General features: G+C 50.0%; 1 protein-coding gene across 2 annotated transcripts in view; it reads left to right on the forward strand.

Moving 5' to 3' along the window:
• Window positions 1-22328, forward strand: part of ABHD12B (abhydrolase domain containing 12B) — a 45784-nt gene that overhangs the window by 18111 nt on the left and 5345 nt on the right. For both annotated transcript variants that reach the window (XM_015420612.1, XM_015420611.1), the window contains exons 2-11: window positions 1461-1594; window positions 4666-4768; window positions 5623-5742; window positions 9613-9643; window positions 11117-11162; window positions 12149-12278; window positions 13563-13600; window positions 17287-17369; window positions 18918-19000; window positions 21303-21381. In XM_015420612.1, coding sequence (XP_015276098.1) covers window positions 1461-1594; window positions 4666-4768; window positions 5623-5742; window positions 9613-9643; window positions 11117-11162; window positions 12149-12278; window positions 13563-13600; window positions 17287-17369; window positions 18918-19000; window positions 21303-21381 — 847 coding nt within the window. The remainder of the gene's footprint in view (window positions 1-1460; window positions 1595-4665; window positions 4769-5622; window positions 5743-9612; window positions 9644-11116; window positions 11163-12148; window positions 12279-13562; window positions 13601-17286; window positions 17370-18917; window positions 19001-21302; window positions 21382-22328) is intronic.

Below are 22328 nucleotides of genomic sequence, written 5' to 3' on the forward strand. Positions count from 1 at the left end.
TTCGAACTGCCAGGTTGGCAGGAGCTGGAACTAGAGATGGGAGCTCACTCCGTCATGCGGCACACTCGGGTCTCGAACTGCTGAACTACCGACCTTCCACAGCCTGCAGTTCAGCGTCTTAACCACTTGAGCCACCGCAGCTCCGTTATACCTTGTGGTTAATAGCCACTGATGGACCCCTTCTCCATATGTTTATCTAGCCTCCTCTTGAAGCTGTCTATGCTTGTAGCTGCCACCACTTCCTGCAGCAGTGAATTCCACGTGTTAATTACTCTTTGGGTGAAGAAGTACTTCCTTTTATCTGTTCTAACCCATCAATTTCCCTGAGTGCCCACGAGTTCTTGTATTGTGAGAAAGGGAGAAAAGTACCTCTTTCAAAAAATGATTTGGAGTTTTTGCTTTTTGTTTACATCTTCCTGTGTGTTTTAGCTCTGTTTTTAATTGTTTTAATGATATGGGGTTTCTTTTTGTTGCTTTTAATGTTTTTTAAATGTGGTTTTTATTGTGTAGATTTTAATACATCAACTGCCTTAGTCGACCTTGCGAGGGCAGAAAGGCGGGATATAAATTTTTCAGAATAAATGAATACTTTGAAATACTGATGGAATACTAGTTTCAGGCACTGCGGGGAGAGATCCAACAGGTGTGTGTGTGCATGACTGGATTTTGTGGAGACAGGATTGAGATACCAATTCTAGAGTGCGCAAATGTCACAAGAGTGGCTGGGAGACCAAGGTGTGCGTCGGGATGCCTCAGATTCAAATCCACCATGAAGTGACTAGAGGACCTTAAGAGACGCCAGGACACTAGAAGCCCCCTCCCACTGTTGCTGCCCCCCCTCCAAGAATCTCCTGCTGCTCGTGCTTAGTTGCCCGCACCGTCCACTCGCCAGTGTCTGCAACCGCAGATCAGGTTGGGGTTCACCACAGATAGCAGCAAACTGGGCCTCGGGCCTCCTGCCCTGCAGTACAGGAACGCTGGTCTTCCTTACAGGCAGGGCTATTTTTGGGCAGGAACGCACAGGAATGGAGTTCCGGCTGGCTCCTGAGTTGGCCACGCCCAGCAGGAACTCATTAGCATAATAGACCACACCCAACAGCAGGAACTCATTAGGATTGGCTACATTAGGGGTGTGTGGCCTAACATGCAAAGACGTTCCTGCTACAAAAAAAGCCCAGGGTTTTGACAACAAACAAGGTAAACAGAATAAGAAGCAAAAGGTGGGTGTGGTTGGATGACCACATTTCTGGTAACACGTGGGGTGTGGCCTAATATGCTAATGTGCTGTGCTGTCAGGGGTGTGGCCTAATATGCTAATGGTTTCCTGCTGTTGGGTGTGGCCTATTATGCTAATAGCTTCCTGCTGGACTTTTTCTACAAAAAAAGCCCTGCTTACAGGGTCGTCGTAAGAACAGATGAATGACTTGGAGTGCTTAAGCTTTCGTTTCTGTTTCTTTCAGGGGACTCCTGGCCTACCTTCAGAAATTTAAGATCAAGAGGCTCCTGCTGGACTTGTTTATTTTGTACGCTTCTGTCCCCTTCGTCATTCGGCTCTTTCCTTCGCTCCTCCGGAAGTTTGTCTATCTCAATTTTTGTAAGTGTTTTGTTTGTTTGAATTGTCTTTTTTTCTACAAAAGAGGAGGCCAAGGGAAGATTTGTATTCCCTCAGGCCGCAGTGCTTTTGAAGCTGCCTGCTGAGCCAGGAAATGGTTTGAATCCTTTTTTGTCTCTTTGACGTCCGACTTACGGTGACCCCGCATGGGGCATTCAAGGCAAGGGAGGAGTAGAGGTGGTTTGCTATTGCCTGCCTCTGTGTGGGGACCCTGGACTTCCTGGGCGGTCTGCCATCCAAATACCAATGTTCCCTCTAAGCTGTGGAGTCCTGTGAGCAAAAATTCCCCTTTGTGAGCTCCTGGCATTAAAGTTGTGAGCGAGCAATTTGGTTCCTGCATAAATTAGTTTGTGTCACGGGCTGGGGTGCCAGTCAAAGGGAGTCCAGAACAGACCAAGGTCAGGAGCCAAGAAGACAGTCCAAAAAGCCAAGCTGTGGTCAGGAGCCAGAAACACAGAGCCAAATCCAAAATCACCAGAAGTGTAGTTCCAAAAGCCAAGCCGGGGTCAGGAGCCAGGAACACAGAGCCAAGTCCAAAGCCAGGGGGTCCGAAGGTCTAGGTGCAAGAGCCGAGCCAGAGTGGACGCAAGCAGTGCGAAGCTGACTCGTTGCTTCCACGAACTGTACTGCCCAGAGTGTGGAGTTAAATGCTGCTACCAATTAGCCAGCTGCACGATCGGCCAGGCTCCTGTTAGAACTCTGGGCTGGCCGAGCGTCTCCCCTGTAGCCTGGCCTCTCTTTGCCTGGTTGCTAAGTTTTGCCGCAGTCGCTCCCTTAAACCAGTCACACGTGGGGGTGAGTCAGGAGGGCTTTCAGCTTGCAATTCTTCCCCCTTATCTGGCTATGACAGGCAACTGCCATCTACCCTCCTCTGCTGTTTCAGAGGGGCCAGCTGCGGTTCCTTTTTGCAGCTCTGTCAGCAATCCCTCATCCACGCCCATGACAGTCTGCTCTGGAGCTGTCCTTCCTGAGCGAAGAAAAAATGTGTTAGCTGGCTCACACTAACTCAGCTTAGAGGGAACACTGGGGCTGACCATGCTTGAGCTTCCAAGATCTGATGAGATCAGGCTAGCCTGGGCTGTAGAGGTCACAGCAGAGAGCCGAATTGAAGCAAGATAGACTGCAAAGTCAGAGCTTTTGGGGCTCCACCATTGAGACAGCGGCCTGAAGAAGTCAGAGGAAACGGACGGCAGCCTCGGTGCTCCGTAGGCTGCTTCATTTGTGGCTGTGTTTAGAGACAAAGAGGGAGTGGTTAGTAACTTCTGTGCAAAAAGGACTGTAAAAGGGTCAGTTCCAAGGCCATCAGAGTGATGTGGCTTTTCAAACTCCCTCGTTTGTCTGGGTGCCTACGTACCCCCTCCCCCACTCAATTTGTACATTTGGAACCGAGCAAATATACCCAAAGGGAACTGCTGGTCTCCAAGAGTCTCCCCTCTCCAGGAAATCCCGTAAAAAACCAGATTCCTCCTGATTGAATCAAGCAATGCTCCCTCTAAGCTGTGGAGTCCTGTGAGCAAAACGTCTACTTTGGGAGCTACCGGCATTAAAGTTGCGAGCGAGCGATTCGGCTGCTGCATAAATCAGTTTGCTCTGGAGCCCTCCTTCCTGAGCAAAGACAAAAATGCGTGAGCCGGAGACTAAAAAACTGTGAGCTAACTCACACTCACTCATCTTAGAGGGAACACTGCCCCCGACGAATGCTCCCTCTAAGCTGTGGAGTCCTGTGAGCAAAAATTCTACTTTGTGAGCTCCTGGCACTAAAGCTGTGAGCGAGCGATTCGGCTACTGCATAAATTAGTTCACTCTGGAGCCATCCTTCCTGAGTTAAGACAAAAACGTGTGAGCCGGAGGCTAAAAAACTGTGAGCTGGCTCACACTAACTCAACTTAGAGGGAACACTGGAATAGCTGCAAGATATTCTCTTGTCTCATTATATCTGGTGCCTTATATTTAAAAAAGAAGTGAGGCTGATCCGCACTGCAAACTTGCATCCGTTTAATGTCCTTTTGACTTTTGCGGCTTCCCTCTTAGAATCCTGGGGGATTACAGTGTCGAGGGTATTGAGAATTCTACGATATTCTGAGCCCCCCGTTCTAAGAAGACCTGGGAACTTCAGTGTTGTGAACTCTTAAGCCAGGGTCAATCAAGGGTAGCCATGCCCAGAGCCACCTTGTCGTGCCATTGATACCTGGCGAAGAGACGGTGAACAGAGATGAAGTGGCCGTATACCGAATCAGACCCTGTCAGTCAGTATTGCCTACTCAGACTGGCAGCTGCTCTCCAAGGTCTCAGGCTGAGGTCTTTCACATCATCTCCTGCCCAGTGTTCCCTCTAAGCCGTGGAGTCTTGGGCAATGCTCCCTCTAAGCTGTGGAGTCTTGTGAGCAAAGGTTCTACTTTGTGAGCTATTGGCATTAAAGTTGTGAGCGGGCGATTTGGCGACTGCATACATTAGTTTGCTCTGGAGCAATCCTTCCTGAGCAAAGACAAAACTCTGTGAGCTGGAGGCTAAAAAACTGTGAGCTAGCTCACACTCACTCAGCTTAGAGGGAACACCTGGTCCTTTTAACTGGAGATGCCGGGGTGTTGAACCTGGGACCTTCTGCATGCCAAGCAGAGGCTCTGCCACCGAGCCACAGCCCCTCCCAGACAAATCCATAAATCACCCATGACTCTGCCTTATACGGAATTCGACCCTTGGTCCATCAGTCAGTATTGTCTACTTAGACTGACAGCTGCACTCTAGGCTCTCAGGCAGTGAAAGGTCTTTCCCATCAACGACTGCCTGGTCCTTCTATAAACTGGAGATGGTGGGGATGGAACCTGGGACCTTCTGCATGCCAGGCAGAGGCTCTTCCACTGAGCCACAGCCCCCTCTCCATGGCTCTGCAGGGACTCAGGCGGAGGTCTTCCACATCACCTACTGACTGGTCCTTTTTAATGGAGATGCCGGGGATGGAACCTGGGACCTTCCGCGTGCCAAGCAGAGGCTCTACTGCGGAGCCCCAGTGGTCTTAACCCAAAGGTGAGCCTCAAAGTGAAATTCTCTTCCAGTGTCTTACCCCTTTGGAGTGGACTTCCAGAAGCCCGAAGTGTACCTCAATCACACAGTCAACTTCTATCTTACTCCCGAGCCAGGGGTCACCTATGGCGTTTGGTGAGTGATCTGGTGGTTGTGACGTTTTCTCTCCTCCCCCCCCCCTGCACTGGCACTGTGCTAGTGAACTTGTCTCCTGTTTTGTGGGAACGAGTATAAAGAAAACAGTTGTGAGTGTCTGACCCACAAATCAAGCAGTCGACAAGACTTGCAAAGAAAATGCTCACTATGTATTACAGCCTGAAGCACTACAACACAATAAATCAATTCCTACAAATCATAAGAAAATCCTAGGGCAAAGGTACATCGTCGTCGTCTCCGGATTATATAACAACGTTTCAAAATTGGATCTTCCTCAGGAAATGTCCTGTAGTGTACAAAAATACGATTCTTTCACTCATATACAAACAATGCAAAACAGTGTAAAATCCAAATGCAATCTCACTCACAGAGTAGCGCAAAAGTTCCCTTGTTCATAAAGTGCTTTACAGTAAGTCATGAAAGATCTGCAATGTAATATTGTTCCTCTTGTTATGAGAAAATGCAGAGCATTTTGAAAATAAACTCAAGTATAGTAGGTCAGATGTGTGGGTCAGAGACTCGCGACGGTTTTCTTCATACTTGTTCTCTGATTGGGTCGTGTTTGTCCACATTTGTCCTGTTTTGTGGGAGCACAGCTCTAATCCAGAGGGGGGAGGTGGAGGGGGGTATATCTCAAACAAATGGGACAGATGGGGCGGTTTTGCTCCAGTCCCCTCCAGAGCGTACCCCCCCACCCGTGTTTGAGTCTGTCTTTCAAAGAGGCAGATGTCCGGCACCAGCTTGTTTGTGGCTTCCAAGAGCCGGGCCGAAGCAGCCGGCCTCCTTTTGTTCCGCAAGGGAAGCCCCGTGACGGCCTGTTCCGCTTCTCTTAGGCATTCCCTGCCCGACAGCAGGCGGAAGGAGGCGGAAGGCAAGGACCCCAGCTGGCACGAAGAAGCCCTGGCCGACGATAATCCCGTCATCCTCTATCTCCACGGCAACGGGGGGAACAGGTGGTTTTCAGGTTGCACCGGCACAAAAGCCGCCCCGGCCCTTTTTCCAGACTGTGTTGCTTTAGTTGGGGGTGGGAAGGGCTTGGCTCTAGGGGCAAAGGGAGGGGGCCGTTTGTCATGGATCTGCATGGAATTGTGAGTCCAACAAAAAAACCTTGCAGCGTGTATCCAAGGAATGATTTGGTAAGCAAGGGCGAAGGGAGGCCTAGTTTTTCAGAAGAAGAGGAGATTGGATTTGTACCCCGCCCGTCACTACCCGAAGGAGTCTCAGAGCGGCTTACAATCTCCTTTCCCTTCCCCTCCCCACAACAGACACCCTGTGAGGTAGGCGGGGCTGAGAGAGCTCTGACAGAAACTGCTCTTGAGAGAACAGCTCTGAGAGAGCTTGTGACTGACCCAAAGTCACTCCAGCAGCTGCATGTGGAGGAGTGGGGGATCAAACCGCGCTCTTAACCACTACACCAAACTGGCTCTCTACACCAAAAGGGTGCTTTTCTTGCTGAGAAACATGTGAGCATGCCTTATACATGAGCATAAGCAGAGTATGGTACACAGTGTATGGATATTACACCACGCAAGGATTATTACTGTGATAAGTGCGCTAAACTAAATAATACAGTACTGCAAAAATCAGAAAGTATAGGCTGTTTAAATAAGTTAGAGTGATATGCTTTTTTTACAGGGTTGGAATACAAACAATACAGTCAGTTTCAAATAAGCAGAAGTGGTTTTTAACGAAGCAAATATTGTTAATGACGTGCTCCGGAATGTCCTGTGTCATTTCGATGTTCCTTCTTCCGAACAAGATTCTATAGATAATTTCCAGTTTTTTGTCTCCTCTAGAAGAGTAGAAATGAAGTCTGATGCTCACGTATTTTTTTTCTTCATAGGTCAATAACAAAGCACAGTGGCTAGTAGAAAATTCATTTTGGGCGAGTTACAGTCAAATGGATGATGGATTTGTATTTCTGTATTCCAGCCCTGTAAAAAAAGCGTATCACTATAACTTATTTAAACAGCCGATATTTTCTGATTTTTGCAGGACTGTATTATTTAGTTTAGCACACTTATCACAGTAATTTTTTAAAAATAAAAGTTTATTGATTTTAATAATAGTAATAAAATAACAATACAAACAATTTAACAGAGCAATAGGGTTGAAGAAAAACCTGCTAAACAAAACATTACAGGCAGAATTTCTATATGTCTATTAAGGTTTCGGAATAGCTTTAGAACTAAGCATAATGTAGTGTTATGTCATTAAAAGTCTTATAGTGAGGTCATAAACATGAGAGCGTGAAAATTTATGTTATTCACAATAGAGCATCAGTTTATATTTAGCTTCCGTTATGTTTTCCCATTCAAATTTATTTAGCTCTATGTTTTCTAGAATGGAGTACCAAATGCTTAATGGATTATAAAATTCACTCATTTTGATGTACTGTATTGTAAGTTGAAAATCTTTCAAGCATGAAAATGTACTTATCACAGTAATAATCCTTGTGTGGTGTATTATACATGAGCATGCCTTATACTAAATCAGACTGCACTCATACATACACACCAGTGCCTTGCTTCGGGGCCTTTTGTACATAGTCTTGATGCCCCTGGGCTTGAAGACTTGGGCACTGCACCATTTCTGACTTATCTGGCCACCTCCGGAGCCCTGTGTGCAGTTACAGAGGCCTCACGTCAAGAAAGATGGGGACAGAATGGAGTGGGTGCGGAGGAGAGCAACGAGGATGATCGGGGGCCTGGAGACCGAGCCCTGCGAGGAACGGCTGAGGAGCGGAGTACAGAGGAGGGTGCCCAAGATGATTAGGGGGTTGGCTGGTGTGAGAGACAGGATGCTGGACTCGATGGACCCCTGGTCTGATCCAGCAGGGCTCTTCTAATGACTTGGGAATGTTCAGTCTGAAGAAGAGGAGGTGGAAGGGGGACAGGATAGCTCTCTTTAAGTATCAGCAGGGGTCATTGCGTAGAAAAAGAGGTGCAGGAGCTCATTAGCATAACTCATTAGCATAACTCGTTTGCATATGCCACACCCCCTGACATCACCGGAAGTGTGTCAGAAGGCAACACCCACCGCTCAGGCTCCACTGGACTGTTTTGGATTGCTAGCTAGTGGGGGGGGGAGGACATGCAGATCTGTCCTCACAGAGGAGGGAGAGCTTGGACCTGAATAAAACTTGGTCTTAAAGGTGCCACTGGACTGTTTTGGATTGCTAGCTATTGGGGGAGGAGGACATGCAGATCTGTCCTCGCAGAGGAGGGAGAGCTTGTAGCTGAATAAAACTTGGTCTTAAAGGTGCCACTGGGCTGTTTTGGATTGTTAGTTATGGGGGGGAATGCACATAAGAACATAGGAACATAAGAGATGCCAATGTTGGATCAGGCCAAAGGCCCATCGTCCAACACTCTGGGTCACACAGTAGCCAGAAATACCAGGTGCCATCAGGAGGTCCACCAGTGGGGCCAGGACATTAGAAGCCCTCCCACAGATTTGCCCTCACAGAGGAGGGAGAGCTTGTACCCGAAGGCAGGCGGGGGGGGGCTTTGCAATTTACCTGGCTGCTTCTTGCTCCTCGTGGCCCGACTGAGGGCTGCTGGGAGCAGGGGGTGAGGCTTGTTGCATGTGCCCGCCCCCTGGGCTCCTTACTGTCGGAACTCCGCTCCTGTGCGCTCCTGCAGGAAATGACCCCTGATTATCTGAAGGGCTGTCCCTTAGAGGAGGAAGGCAGGGAGCTGTTCCTGTGGGCAGCAGAGGACTTGCAGGAATAGGTTTAAATTAAGGGTGGGAAGGTTCCGGCTGGATATTAGGAAGCAGTGGAATGGGCTGCCTTCGGAACAGGTGAGCTCCCCCTCCCTGGCAGTCTTCAAGCAGTGGCTGGACAAAGCCTTCTCAGGGATGCTCTAGGCTGATCCTGCATTGAGCAGGGGGTGGGACTAGGTGGCCTGTGTGGCCCCTTCCAGCTCTATGATGATTGTACCTTTTAAGGTGTTTCCAAGGTACAAAACTCCACGAGCATCTGGCTTGAGTCAAGACGGCTCTGTTCCTTTTTCCTTTGAACCAGTTTGGTGTCGTGGTTAAGTGCGCGGACTCTAATCTGGGAGAACCGGGTTCGATTCCCCACGCCTCCACTTGCACCTGGTTGGATGACCTTGGGCAAGCCGTAGTTCTGACAAGAGCTGTCCTTGAACAAGAGCAGTTTCTGTCAGAGCTCTCTCAGCCCCACCTACCTCACAGGGTGTCTGTGGTGGGGAGGGGAAGGGAAAGGAGTCTGTAAGCCGCTCTGAGACTCCCTTGGGTAGTGAAGGGCGGGGGATAAATCCAATCTCCTCTTCTTCTTCTTTTACCTCACAGGGTGTCTGTGGTGGGGAGGGGAAGGGAAAGGAGTCTGTAAGCCGCTCTGAGACTCCCTTGGGTAGTGAAGGGCGGGGGATAAATCCAATCTCCTCTTCTTCTTCTTTTACCTCACAGGGTGTCTGTGGTGGGGAGGGGAAGGGAAAGGAGTCTGTAAGCCGCTCTGAGACTCCCTTGGGTAGTGAAGGGCGGGGGATAAATCCAATCTCCTCTTCTTCTTCTTTTACCTCACAGGGTGTCTGTGGTGGGGAGGGGAAGGGAAAAGAGTTTGTAAGCCACTCTGAGACTCCTTTGGATAGTGAAGGGCGAAGGGCGGGGTATGAATCCAATCTCTTCTTCTTCTTCTTTAAATATCTTCGTTGCAGAGAGCTGTATTTTTCCGCCTCCCCCTCCCCCTTTAACCTCATTTTGCACGAGCTGCTCGCTTAAAGAGGGATGTTTTGTTTACTGATGTAATAATTCATGGGATGAGATGCTCATCTGGACTTTCTGGGACTCTCTTCCAGGGCGATGAGCCACAGAGTGCGTATGGCAAAGGTAGGTGATGTCCAGGGGTCCCCGAGAGATTCTTTGGTTCCACTCAAGATGGATTATTACAGAGCTGAGCCCTTTCTGAAAGCTGCGTCATGGCTTCTCGCGTTGTGTCACCTGATATTGGCTCAGGGGGGAAGGCCTTGACCAGGTGCCTCCTCTAAGAGTTAAGGCCCATGCGTGGCGTGATGGCCACAAGCATAGATGACCTCCAAAGGGGACAAGCAGATTCATTGAGGATGGGTCCACTGGCCATGGTGAGTAAAAGAAACCTCCACAACTGAGAGGCAGTGAGGTTGCTGGACTGGATGGACCCCTGGTCTGATCCAGCAGGGCTCTTCTGATGTTCTAATGAAGACCTCGGCCTCTCTGCCCTGTTCTTGGCCCTTCAGGGCAGCTAGTTGGACTTCTGTGTAAAACAGGATGCTGGACGGGATGGACCCCTGGTCTGATCCAGCAGGGCTCTTCTTGGACTCTGCCCTGTTATTGGCCCTCCAGGCCAGCTGGTTGGACCACTGTGTGAAAGAGGATGCTGGACTAGAAGGTCCTCATGGCCTGACTGAGGGCTGTTGGGAGCAGGGGGCAAGACTTGTTGCATGTTCCTGTCCCCTGGTCTGATCCATCAGTGGGTCTGACCCATCAGGGTTCTTCTTATGTTCTAATGAAGGCCTTGGCCTCTATGCCCTGTTATTGATCTTCCAGAGGAACTGGCTGGCCACATTAGAAGAGGGTCCATCTAGTCCAGCATCCTGTCTCACACAGTGGAGGACCAACAACAGGTCCATCTAGTCCAGCATCCTGTCTCACACAGTGGCCGATTAGGCCTTCATAAGAACATCAGAAGAGGGTCCATCTAGTCCAGCATCCTGTCTCACACAGTGGCCGATTAGGCCTTCATAAGAACATCAGAAGAGGGTCCATCTAGTCCAGCATCCTGTCTCACACAGTGGCCGATTAGGCCTTCATAAGAACATCAGAAGAGGGTCCATCTAGTCCAGCATCCTGTCTCACACAGTGGAGGGCCAACAGGAGGGCATAGAAGCCGAGGCCTTCATTAGAACATCAGAAACGCCCTATATTTTTCAGGTAGATTTTTGGCTTGGGTAGATCCAAATACACACCCCTAGTAACCAGTGACCTGTCCTACTTGAAGCTATCCAATCCTCTTTGTTTACTTCTGTGGCCATCGCAACATCCTCTGGCAGCAAATTCCACATTTTAATCACTCTCCCTTGGCCCATTAAGGTCTGTATTGTCTACTCAGACTGGCAGCATCTCTCCCGGGTCTCAGGCCGAGGTTTTTCCCATCACCTACTGCCGGGCCCTTTTAACTGGAGGTTGCAGGGATTGAACCTGGGACCTTCTGCATGCCAAGCTGATGCTCTACCACTGAGCCATAGCCCCTCCTTTTGATGTATGTAATTAAATAGCCTAGGCTGCACTAAATTCCAGAGACTGAAACCTTGACTTTTTGAACAGGTGATGAGTGATGCCGACTTTCATGTGCTGGCCATCGACTACAGAGGTAAATTCCTTTATTTTTTTAACAATTTACTTTTATTTTATCATGACAACAAACAAAACAAATCTACAACACAGACATAAAATAGGGGAATCTATCCATTAAGGATCTCTTACATTTTTCTCTCTAATCACAAATAGGTTTCTCCACCTTAAACTGTTGATTTAAAGTTTTGCATGTATCACTATCAGCCAGGGCTTTTTTTGTAGAACAAGCCCAGCAGGAACTCATTAGCATAATAGGCCACACCCAACAGCAGAGATCCATTAGCATATTAGGCCACACCCCACATGTTACCAGACGTGTGGTCATCCAACCACACCCACCTTTTGCTCCTTATTCTGTTTACTTTGTTGTCAAAACCCTGGGCTTTTTTTGTAGCAGGAACTTCTTTGCATGTTAGGCCGCACACCCCTAATGTAGCCTATCCTGATGAGTGTCTGCTGTTAGGTGTGGCCTATTATGATAATGAGTTCCTGCTGGGCGTGGCCAACTCAGGAGCCAGCCGGAACTCCGTTCCTGTGCGTTCCTGCCCAAAAATAGCCCTGCTATCAGCGTTCTTATTATGTTCTTTATACTTTCTGCTCTGGTTGTATACACAATTCATTTAATATAGTCTTCAATCCACCTGTAAAATCCTGACCACATACTTTCAAAGTGTTCCTCTTTTTGTCCTTTCAGAAGTAAAGTCAATTCTGTCCATCTCACCCGTTTCCAATAGTTTATTTGTTATTTCTTCTTCTGATGGTGTCTCTTTCCTCCTCCAGTATTTAGCATATAATATTCTAGCAGTTGTAACAACATGTATAATCAGATAGGAATCCTGCTTTTTACAATTTTCTGGAACTATCTTCGATAAAAAAATAATTCTGTTGAAAAACCACTCTGAATGTCTGCATTTTCAACCAAGAGACTGTTGAGGGTTCCCCCCCCCCCCCCCAGAAAGGGTCCCCCCCCCCCCCCGTGACCCTCAATCTGATGCTTCCCAGGCTATGGAGACTCCACCGGGGACCCTAGTGAGACGGGCTTCACGACAGACGTCCTGTTCCTCTATCACTGGGTGAAGGCCCGGAGCGGAAACAGCACGGTCATCGTCTGGGGGCACTCCCTCGGCACCGGGTACGTCTCTCTCTCTCTCTCTCATCGTTAACTTTTTTATTTTTAAAGACAAAACATTTTGTTGTTCAGTCGCACAGTCGAGTCCGACTCTTCGCGACCCCATGGACAACATGACAAAACACACATAAAGACACAACTAACACAAAAGAGGGGAGATTCTTCTTACAATTCCTTGTCTGACAAACTCACGCCTAATTTATCGGACGTTTCTAGATTTCACCTTGTATCCTCATGTCTATCTCTTGCAAAGATATCAAAATTGTACTTTGCATGTCCTCAGAAAGTTTTAATTGTCTGCATGGTTTATTTATTTATTATAGTCTTCAAACCACTTATAAAAGAGAGCCAGTTTGGTGTCGTGGTTAAGTGTGCAGACTCTAATCTGGGAGAACCGGGTTTGATTCCCCACTCCTCCTCTTGCAGCTGGCTGGATGACCTTGGGCAAGCTGTGGTTCTGACAAGAGCTGTTCTTGAAAAAGAGCAGTTTCTGTCAGACCTCTCTCAGCCCCGCTTGCCTCACAGGGTGTCTGTTGTGGGGAGGGGAAGGGAAAAGGAGTCTGTAAGCCGCTCTGAGACTCCTTTGGGTAGTGAAGGGCGGGGTATAAAGCCAATCTCCTCCTCCTCCTCCTCCTCCTCTTCTTCTAAAACCTTGGCCATGTATTACCAAATGTTGATTCTGGTTGTCCTTTCAAAGCTAAAGTTAGTTTGTCCATCTCCCCCGTTTCCAAAATTTTACTTAAAATTTCTTCTCTCACTGGGTACGTCTCGATGTTTGTCCCCAGTGGCAGACTAGCCATTTCCTGATCTCTGACAAGGTGAAAGAGCAGAAAATGGCCAAGAGTCCGGGAGCACCTTAAAGATTAACAACATTTGTGGAAGGGGAGGAGCTTTCGTGACTCACGGCTCACTTCTGCAGGCGCCAGACATCCTGCAGGCGCCGGGCTTCTGGGAGTTGTGGGCCCAGCCTAACCTACTGCTAGCCAGGCTCCCTGGGCCTAGTAGGCCGTGCTTGCACAGCCCAGATCATGACAACCTCAATCAATCATAGAATCATAAGAGTTGGAAGGGACCTCCAGGGTCATCTAGTCCAACCCCCTGCACACTGCAGGAAATTCACAAAGACCTCACACACACACGCAGTGACCACTTTCCACGCCCAGAAAATGACAACACCTCCAGGATCTCCAGCCAAACTGTCCTGGAGAAAATCAATCAATCAATCAATCTTCACAAAGTCCCTTTTTGCCTGACATTCTTACTTCCTTGTCTTCTGTCTCCTCCTAGAATTGCTACAAACGTTGCCAGGGCGCTGAAAGAGAAAGGTAACTATTTATAAGCTTGAGAAGTGAGGGTGTGTGTGTGGGGGGGATCCAAGCCGGGAAATTCCTGGCTGTTTAGGGGTGGACAGGGAATTAGGGAGGGGAGAAACTTCAGCGGGGTTATAATGCCACAGAGTCCACCGTCCAAAGCAGCCGTTTTTTCCAGGGGCAGCGATATCGGTAGTCTGGAGTCTCCAGGCCCTACCTGGGGGTTGGGAACTTCAGGTGGAGAGAAGAGTTGGGGTTTTTAATACCCCACCCTTCACTACCTGAAGGAATCTCAGAGAGGCTTACAGTCAACTTTCCTTCCCTTCCCCACAACAAGACACCCTGTGAGGTGGGTGGGGCTGAGAGAACTCTGAGAGAACTGGGACTGGCCCAAGGTCACCCAGCTGGCTTCATGTGGAGGAGTGGGGGAATCAAACCCGGTTCTCCCAGATTAGAGTCCACCGCTCTCAACTACACCACACTGGCTCTCTGGGTGCGATGTGGATGGGAGGGGCAGCTATTCGATAGGGCTAATTTCTCTTGGAAATCTGCATCCCTGTTTTTCCTCAAAAGTGCAACGTTGGAACCTGAGCCAGAAGTTGACTGCCAAATCTCTTTCCAACCCGGGGATTGGCTCTTGCACATTTTCAGGTTGTAATAAAAAGTGCTTCTGAGCCTATGCAGAGAGCCAGCTTGGTGTAGTGGTTAGGATTGCGGACTCTCATCTGGGAGAACCGGGTTTGATTCCCCCCCTCCTCCACATGCAGCTGCTGGAGTAACCTTGGGTCAGTCACAAGTTCTCTCAGGAGCAGTTCTCGAGAGAGCTCTCTCAGCCCACCTCACTGGTGCAAGAAGGATGGCTCCACAGAGAGCCATTTTGGTGTAGTGGTTAAGTGTGCGGACTCTAATCTGGGAGAACCGGGTTTGATTCCCCCCCCTCCTCCATATGCAGCTGTTGGTGTGACCTTGGGTCAGTCACAAGTTCTCTCAGGAGCAGTTCTCGAGAGAGCTCTCTCATCCCTACCTCACTGGCGCAGGAAGGATGGCTCCACAGAGAGCCATTTTGGTATAGCGGTTAAGTGTGCGGACTCTAATCTGGGAGAACCCGGTTTGATTCCCCACTCCTCCACTTGCAGCTGCTGGATGACCTCGGGCAAGCCATAGTTCTGTCAGAGCTGTTCTCTCAAGGACAGTTCTGGAAAGAGCTCTCTCAGCCCCGCCTCTCTCACAGGGGGTCTGTTGTGGGGAGGGGAAGGGAAAGGAGTTTGTAAGCCACTCTGAGACTCTGAGTGAAGGGCGGGGTATAAATCCAATCTCTTCTTCTCTTCTTCAGAGGAACTAATTTATGCAGCAGGCAAATGGCTCGCTCACAACTTTAATGCCAGTGTCTCACAAAGTAGCATTTTTGCTCACAAGACTCCGCAGCTTAGAGGGAGCATTGGTCGGGAGTATGTGGGAGGAACCCTCAACCTGGGCCTGCCTCTACCATTTGAGTGGTTTCTCCCCAGGCGATTTTGGTCCTTCCACACAGATCCTCTGTTCTTCTGGGGTGTGGTGTGGTGTGGGGGACCTGTAGAGGGCTCCTCAAAATTCCCTACATACAATAAAGTCGTCTTCAAGAATGCTTTTACGGGCGTGCTGCTTTTCCGTGGGCCAGGGGATTTGTAATGAGGGGGAGGACTGTGGCTCAGCGGGAGATCCGGTGCTTGGCCTGCAGAAGGTCCCAGGTTCGATCCCCGGCCTCTCCAGTTAAAGGGACCAGGCAGTAGGTGATGCAAAAGACCTCCACCTGAGACCCTGGAGAGCTGTAAAGAGGGGCCGTGGCTCAGTGGCAGAGCCTCTGCTTGGCATGCGGAAGGTCCCAGGTTCAATCCCCAGCATCTCCAGATGAAAGGACCAGGCAGTAAGTGATGGGGAAAGACCTCCGCCTGAGACCCTGGAGAGCTGTAAAGAGGGCCTTGGTGGCTCAGTGGCAGAGCCTCTGCTTGGCATGCAGAAGGTCCCAGGTTCAATCCCCGGCATCTTCAGTTCAAAGGACCAGGCAGTAGGTGATGGGGAAAGACCTCCGCCTGAGACCCTGGAGAGCAGCTGCCAGTCTGAGTAGACAATGCTGACCTTGATGGACCAAGGCTCTGATTCAGTAGAAGGCAGCTTCATGTGTGCTTGGGGAGGGTCCGTGGCTCAGAGGCAGAGCCTCTGCTTGGCACGCAGAAGGTCCCAGGTTCAATCTCCGTCACCTCCAGTCAAAGGGATCAGGTTTTAGGTGATGTAAAAGATCCTGTCTATAGTGATCGGACAAAGGTTTCATTTTTAGAGGAATAACTTTTCAGGCGACTGTTACAATTATTTGGGGGAATTAATGATTGTTTGGCGGTTTCCCATATGACAGAGTCCGCCTTGCAATGGTTTCACCATTCTCTCTCTACAGTTTAAAGGACTTTTTTTTTTTGGGCCGTTAAGTCACAGCCGACTTACGGCAACCCCTTGGGGTTTTCAAGGCAAGAGGCGTTAAGAGGTGGCTTGCCATTGCCTGCCTGCGTGTAATGACCCTGGCATTCCTTGGTGGTCTCCCTTCCAAGTATTAACCTGGACCTGTCCCTGCTTAGCTTTTGAGATCTGATGAGATCGGGCTAGCCTAGGTCACTGGCAGGGCTCTTTTTGTAGAAAAAGCCCAGCAGGAACTCATTAGCATAACAGGCCACACCCAACACCAGGAACTCATTAGCATATTAGGCCACACCCCTGACAGCACAGCTCATTAGCACCTTAGGCCGCACCCCCATGTTGCCAGAAGTGTGGCCATCCAGCCACACCCACCTTTTGCTTCTTATTCTGTTTACCTTGTTTGTTGTCAAAACCCAGGGCCTTTTTTGTAGCAGGAACTCCTTTGCATGTTAGGCCACACACCCCTAATGTAGCCAATCCTAATGAGTTTCTGCTGTTGGGTGTGGCCTATTATTCTAATGAGTTCCTGCTGGGCGTGGCCAACTCAGGAGCCAGCCGGAACTCCGTTCTTGTCCGTTCCTGCCCAAAAATAGCCCTGCAGGTCAGGGCTTAACAGGTTAATCATTCATATTCGGACAGTTTTTCTTATATGTTGTCGAAGGCTTTCCACGTCCGGAGTTCAATAGCTGAACTGAAAGGCTGGACAACACGTCCAATTACCATGTCAGATTACACAGGGAAGCCATTGAAATTCATAGACACAAACACAATTTCAACAGACAAGAAGAGCATTTAAAAATAAACAGGGCATGGTTTCCTGTCCTGAAAAACACAAAAGGCGCTACATCTAACAACAGCACTACAGATAAGATTAGAATTTCAACAGCCCATCCATATGCAAAAGAACCTCCTCAGGAAAGCTCCTCCATGAGCATGTCACAGCCTGGGGAACTCCTACAAGATAATGACTCAGCCCTACCCCACCTTCCTGAGTAGACATAAACCTGCCTACCATTTTGCTTCTCGTCTTGACACAGAGAGTCCTCCACCTTTCTGTGTTATACCTCTGAGGGTGCCAGTCACAGCTGCTGGCGAAACGTCAGGTCCTACCATGCCAAGACTACGGCCAGACAGCCTGGAAAATCTACAAAAACTAATTTTTCTTATGTTAGTGTTCTTTTTAAGGGGGGGAGGGCACTTCAACTCTTCCAGGGTGTATATTTCCCCCCTCTGAACCGTCTCCTTTCCCCCCCCAGAAGGGGTCACAGTGGATGCAGTAATCCTAGAGGCACCTTTCACCAACATCCGTGAGGCAGCGGCCACGATCCCCGTGACAAAAGTAAGTTTCTCCGTGTCTCTGCCTCCACTTTTATCCGTCGATAGTGTCAGAACCCACAGCTCACAACGAAGTACACGCATTCAGGAATGGTTAAACGTTTATTGCAAAGCTATAGATGCAGTAACACAGGCACTGTTGAGAATGGCGGCAGCCCATTGAGCATAATAGGATATAGGGCGCCCCCCCCCCCCCGGGAGGGGCCAATTAGGCACTCTCCCCCACCCGGGGCCAAATCCGTTAGGTGGCGAAAGCTGGGAAACTGTAGTCTCTCACGGTACATAGGAGACTTCCAGACAATACAACTTCCAACACAACATCCTCCTGCACATCTGTCGAGATAAGTGTTTCAGCAAAGGCAGAACAGCAGGGATAGGAATGCAATAGCAATTACCAAGACACAGAATAAACTCCCCAACCCCCATGGCAGCATAGCTGACAGATAGCTTGTGGAGCAATGTGGAAATCTAGCAGGGTTGCTTGGCTCACTTGTTCGAGTTGGTGGGGGACCTGTAGGTACTTTGCTGCAGGGCAACCAGTGGGGCAAAGTGAGTGCCGTCCCATCCTGAATTGCTTCCAGTTCGGTCTCGACTTTGCATTCGCCCCCTTGGAAATGTCAGCCCCTTGGTGAGAAAGGCCCGCCCCACCAGCGCCAGCATGGTAGGTTGTGAATGCCACCACTTTTATTGGAGGACACAAAGTAGATCTTGGGTTTTCCATAGAGGGGGTATATCCACATTTACTACTGGCAATTGCATTGCCCGAAGCAATTTCCAGCCCTGGGAGAGATCTGTTTTGCAGTCAGCTGTGTTTCTTTCTTTCTTCCAAAATACAGTTTACTGCAGTTTCACCACCATATACATTGTACATATATACCATTCAATATGATCATAACTCAAATATAAAGCACAAAATTAAAATATTAGCTAGTATAAGTGATTGTAAAGTTGAAACCTTCCTAAGGAAATTTACCTATAGCCAGTTTGGTGGTTGTGGACTCTAATCTGGGAGAACCGGGTTTGATTCCCCGCTCCTCCACTTGCAGCTGCTGGATGGCCTTGGGCAAGCCATAGTTCTGTCAGAGCCGTTCTCTCAAAGACAGTTCTGGAAAGTTCTGGAAATTTACCTATAGCCAGATGCCAGTTTAGTGGTTAAGTGAGTGGACTCTAATCTGGGAGAACCGGGTTTGATTCCCCGCTCCTCCATTTGTAGCTACCGAATAGTGATTAACTAAGATATACCATGCCAGTAAACGACAAAAGCAGCAGTAAGAAAGTTTACCATGGGGTGGTTTCTTGTGACACGAGATATTCTAGAATAGGAAGCCAGACGGCCAAGAAAGTAGAAGAGGAGAGAAGACGTTGGAGTTGGTTAATATTGTCAGAGAGCTTGGCCATTATGTAGGTACTCCATAGATTTTTTTATGCCAGAGGTTTAAGTCAGGAGGTTTATCTGATTTCCATCTAGTTGCCACCGCCGCTCTAGCTGCTGAGAAGACAGGCGTGTTTTGCAGTCCCCCCCCCCCACAAGTCTCTTTCTTTCTTTAAACAGATCTACCGCAAGTTTCCTGGCTTCGAGTATTTAATCTTGGACACGATGGCGCGCGCCGACATGTACTTCTACAGCGACAGAAAGTGAGTGGAGAATCTTCCAAAGCGTGCCCTAGCGCCTTGAACGCTCACTCCATTCTAGGGTTACCCTATCTTGAAAAGGGAAAAAAAGAGGACATATTTCCCAACTGACTCCTTCAAGCAAGTGGTCCCTGGGACAAATCTTTAAAGACCCCTACTCTTTAAGCCAGGGGTGTCAAACGTAAGGCCCGGGGGCCGGAACTGGCCCGTCCAGGGCTGTTATGTGGCCCGCGAGCAACTAGTGCAAGGGAGGGAACAGGAGACTGCTCGGGGGGGGGGGGGGGGGGGGGTCACGCCGATTGTGGCTTCGACATGGCAGAACAACCTCATCTGCAGCAGCGTGGGGGCGTCTGCCCAGTGCTGCGCCGCTGGCTCTCCAGTCCGCCCATATGGGTTTTCCTTTGCACCCCCCTCCCCAGTCCACAGGGCCTTGCAGTGAAGATACACCAACTCAGAGCTCATCAGCTGCTGTCCTTTACACAGTTTATATCTCCCATACCTGGGACTATGTTTTAGGGCAGACATGGCCCGGCCTGACAAAATGACAATTATGTCAGATCCGGCCCTCATAACAAATGAGTTCAACAGAGCCAGTTTGGTGTGGTGGTTAAGTGCTTGGACTCTAATCTGGGAGAACCGGGTTTGATTCCCCACTCCTCCACTTGAGGCTGCTGGATGACCTTGGGCAAACCGTCCTTGAAAAAAGAGTAGTTTCTTTCAAGAGCTCTCTCAGCCCCACCTACCTCACAGGGTGTCTGTGGTGGGGAGGGGAAGGGGAAGGAGTTTGTCAGCCGCTCTGAGACTCCTTTGAGTAGTGAAGGGCGGGGTATAAATCCAATCTCTTCTTCTTCTTCTTCTTCTTCTTCTTCTTCTTCTTCTTCTTCTTCTTCTCTGATTTAAGCTGTGAGAACTGCTATGATCTAGGAATATTGCTAACCTTCCAACCCAAACAGAGGACAGTTTCATCGGGGTTTTTTTTTAAGAGCCCCAAAGAGGACGGGCACCAAAAAAAGAGGACGTGTCCTCTACAAAGTGGTCATCTGATAACCCTACCCTGTGCTGGATCAGACCCCCTGACGTGAGTTGTGTGGGGTTTTCTCTCCTTTCAGAAGTGGTGGAACTGGTTGGCCACTGTGTGAGGCAGGATGCTGGACTGGATGGACCCTCACTGGTCTGATCCAGCAGGGCTCTTCTGATGTGCTTATCAGGGGAAGGCCTCGGCCTCTCTGCCCTGTTGTGGGCCCTCCAGGGGAACTGGCTGGCCCCTGTGTGAGGCAGGATGCTGGACTGGATGGACCCTCACTGGTCTGATCCAGCAGGGCTCTTCTGATGTGCTTATCAGGGGAAGGCCTCGGCCTCTCTGCCCTGTTGTGGGCCCTCCAGGGGAACTGGCTGGCCCCTGTGTGAGGCAGGATGCTGGACTGGATGGACCCTCACTGGTCTGATCCAGCAGGGCTCTTCTGATGTGCTTATCAGGGGAAGGCCTCGGCCTCTCTGCCCTGTTGTGGGCCCTCCAGGGGAACTGGCTGGCCCCTGTGTGAGGCAGGATGCTGGACTGGATGGACCCTCACTGGTCTGATCCAGCAGGGCTCTTCTGATGTGCTTATCAGGGGAAGGCCTCGGCCTCTCTGCCCTGTTGTGGGCCCTCCAGGGGAACTGGCTGGCCCCTGTGTGAGGCAGGATGCTGGACTGGATGGACCCTCACTGGTCTGATCCAGCAGGGCTCTTCTGATGTGCTTATCAGGGGAAGGCCTCGGCCTCTCTGCCCTGTTGTGGGCCCTCCAGGGGAACTGGCTGGCCCCTGTGTGAGGCAGGATGCTGGACTGGATGGACCCTCACTGGTCTGATCCAGCAGGGCTCTTCTGATGTGCTTATCAGGGGAAGGCCTCGGCCTCTCTGCCCTGTTGTGGGCCCTCCAGGGGAACTGGCTGGCCCCTGTGTGAGGCAGGATGCTGGACTGGATGGACCCTCACTGGTCTGATCCAGCAGGGCTCTTCTGATGTTCTTCTCAGGGGAAGGCCTCGGCCTCTATGCCCTCTTGTTGACCCTCCAGGGGAACTGGCTGGCTGCTTTATGAGGCAGAATGCTGAACCAAATGGGCCTCTGGTCTGATCCAGCAGGGCTCTTCTGATGTTCTAATGAAGGCCTCGGCCTCTCTGCCCTGTTGTGGGCCCTCCAGGGGAACTGGCTGGCCCCTGTGTGAGGCAGGAGGCTGAACTAGGCGGACCACTGGTCTGATCCAGCAGGGCTCTTTTTCAGTTCTATTCTTACGTTCAACTCTGACCGGCTCCACTCTCACCTGCAGTGTCCAAGTGCTGTCCAGCCCGATCTTAATGTTGCATTCAGAAGACGACGGCATCATACCCATCACCCACAGCAGAAAGGTAATGTGGCTTCCCCCTTGTGAGCAGGGAGTTTCTGTGAAAGGGAGCAGAAGGCAAGGACTCCCTTCTGCTAGCGGTGACTTTTCGGTTGAGTTAATTCCGTTTCAGTTCATTGGGCTACAATAGATTGACGTGGCCACCTCTGCGGAATGACGCCTGTGCGAAGGCAGAAGTGCCACCGGATCTTCACCGTGCAGAACTCTGCCGGTGGTGGCCGCAGGGGAGTGTCTTCGGCATGGTTAGGCCAGCAGCAGCTCTCAAAATGAATCAGAGAATCGTAGAGTTGGAAGGGACCTCCGGGGTCATCTAGTCCAACCCCCCCGCACAATGCAGGGAATTCACAAACACCTCCCCCACACACACACCCAGCAGTGACCCCTGCTCCATGCCCAGAGGATGACAAAAAACCTCCAGGATCTCCAGCCAAACAGCAGAAGGACCAGGCCCTGGCATCTCCCAGGGAAGGGAGGGGAGTTAGAGCGGGCACACTTGCCCTGGTAGAGCGCTGCCACCACCGTCAAAGTAGCTCATGACAGATTTAGCGCAGTTTCAGAGGGTAGCCAGGTTGCTCTGTATTGGGACAGCAAGATTCGATTCCAGGAGCTCCTTGGAGACCAATGAGATTTTGGGGGTATGTGTTCAGAGTCAAAGCTCCCCTTGAAAGCTCACAACCAGTGTTCCCTCTAAGCTGAGTGAGTGTGGGCCGGCACACAGTTTTTTAGCCTCCGGCTCACACGTTTTTGTCTCAGCTCAAGGAAGGAGGGCTCCAGAGCAGACTAACTGATGCAGCAGCCAAATTGCTCGCTCACAACTTTAATGCCAGTCGCTCACAAGACTCCACAGCTTAGAGGGAGCATTGCTTATAACCCCCCCCCCCAATAAATCTTCTTGTTCTCGAAGGCACTCCTGGACTCGAATCCGTCTCTTAATGAATGAAGGTAAGAACA

This window comes from Gekko japonicus, unplaced genomic scaffold (genome assembly GCF_001447785.1).
Source record: "Gekko japonicus isolate JY-2015 unplaced genomic scaffold, Gekko_japonicus_V1.1 scaffold908, whole genome shotgun sequence".
NCBI lineage: Eukaryota > Metazoa > Chordata > Lepidosauria > Squamata > Gekkonidae > Gekko > Gekko japonicus.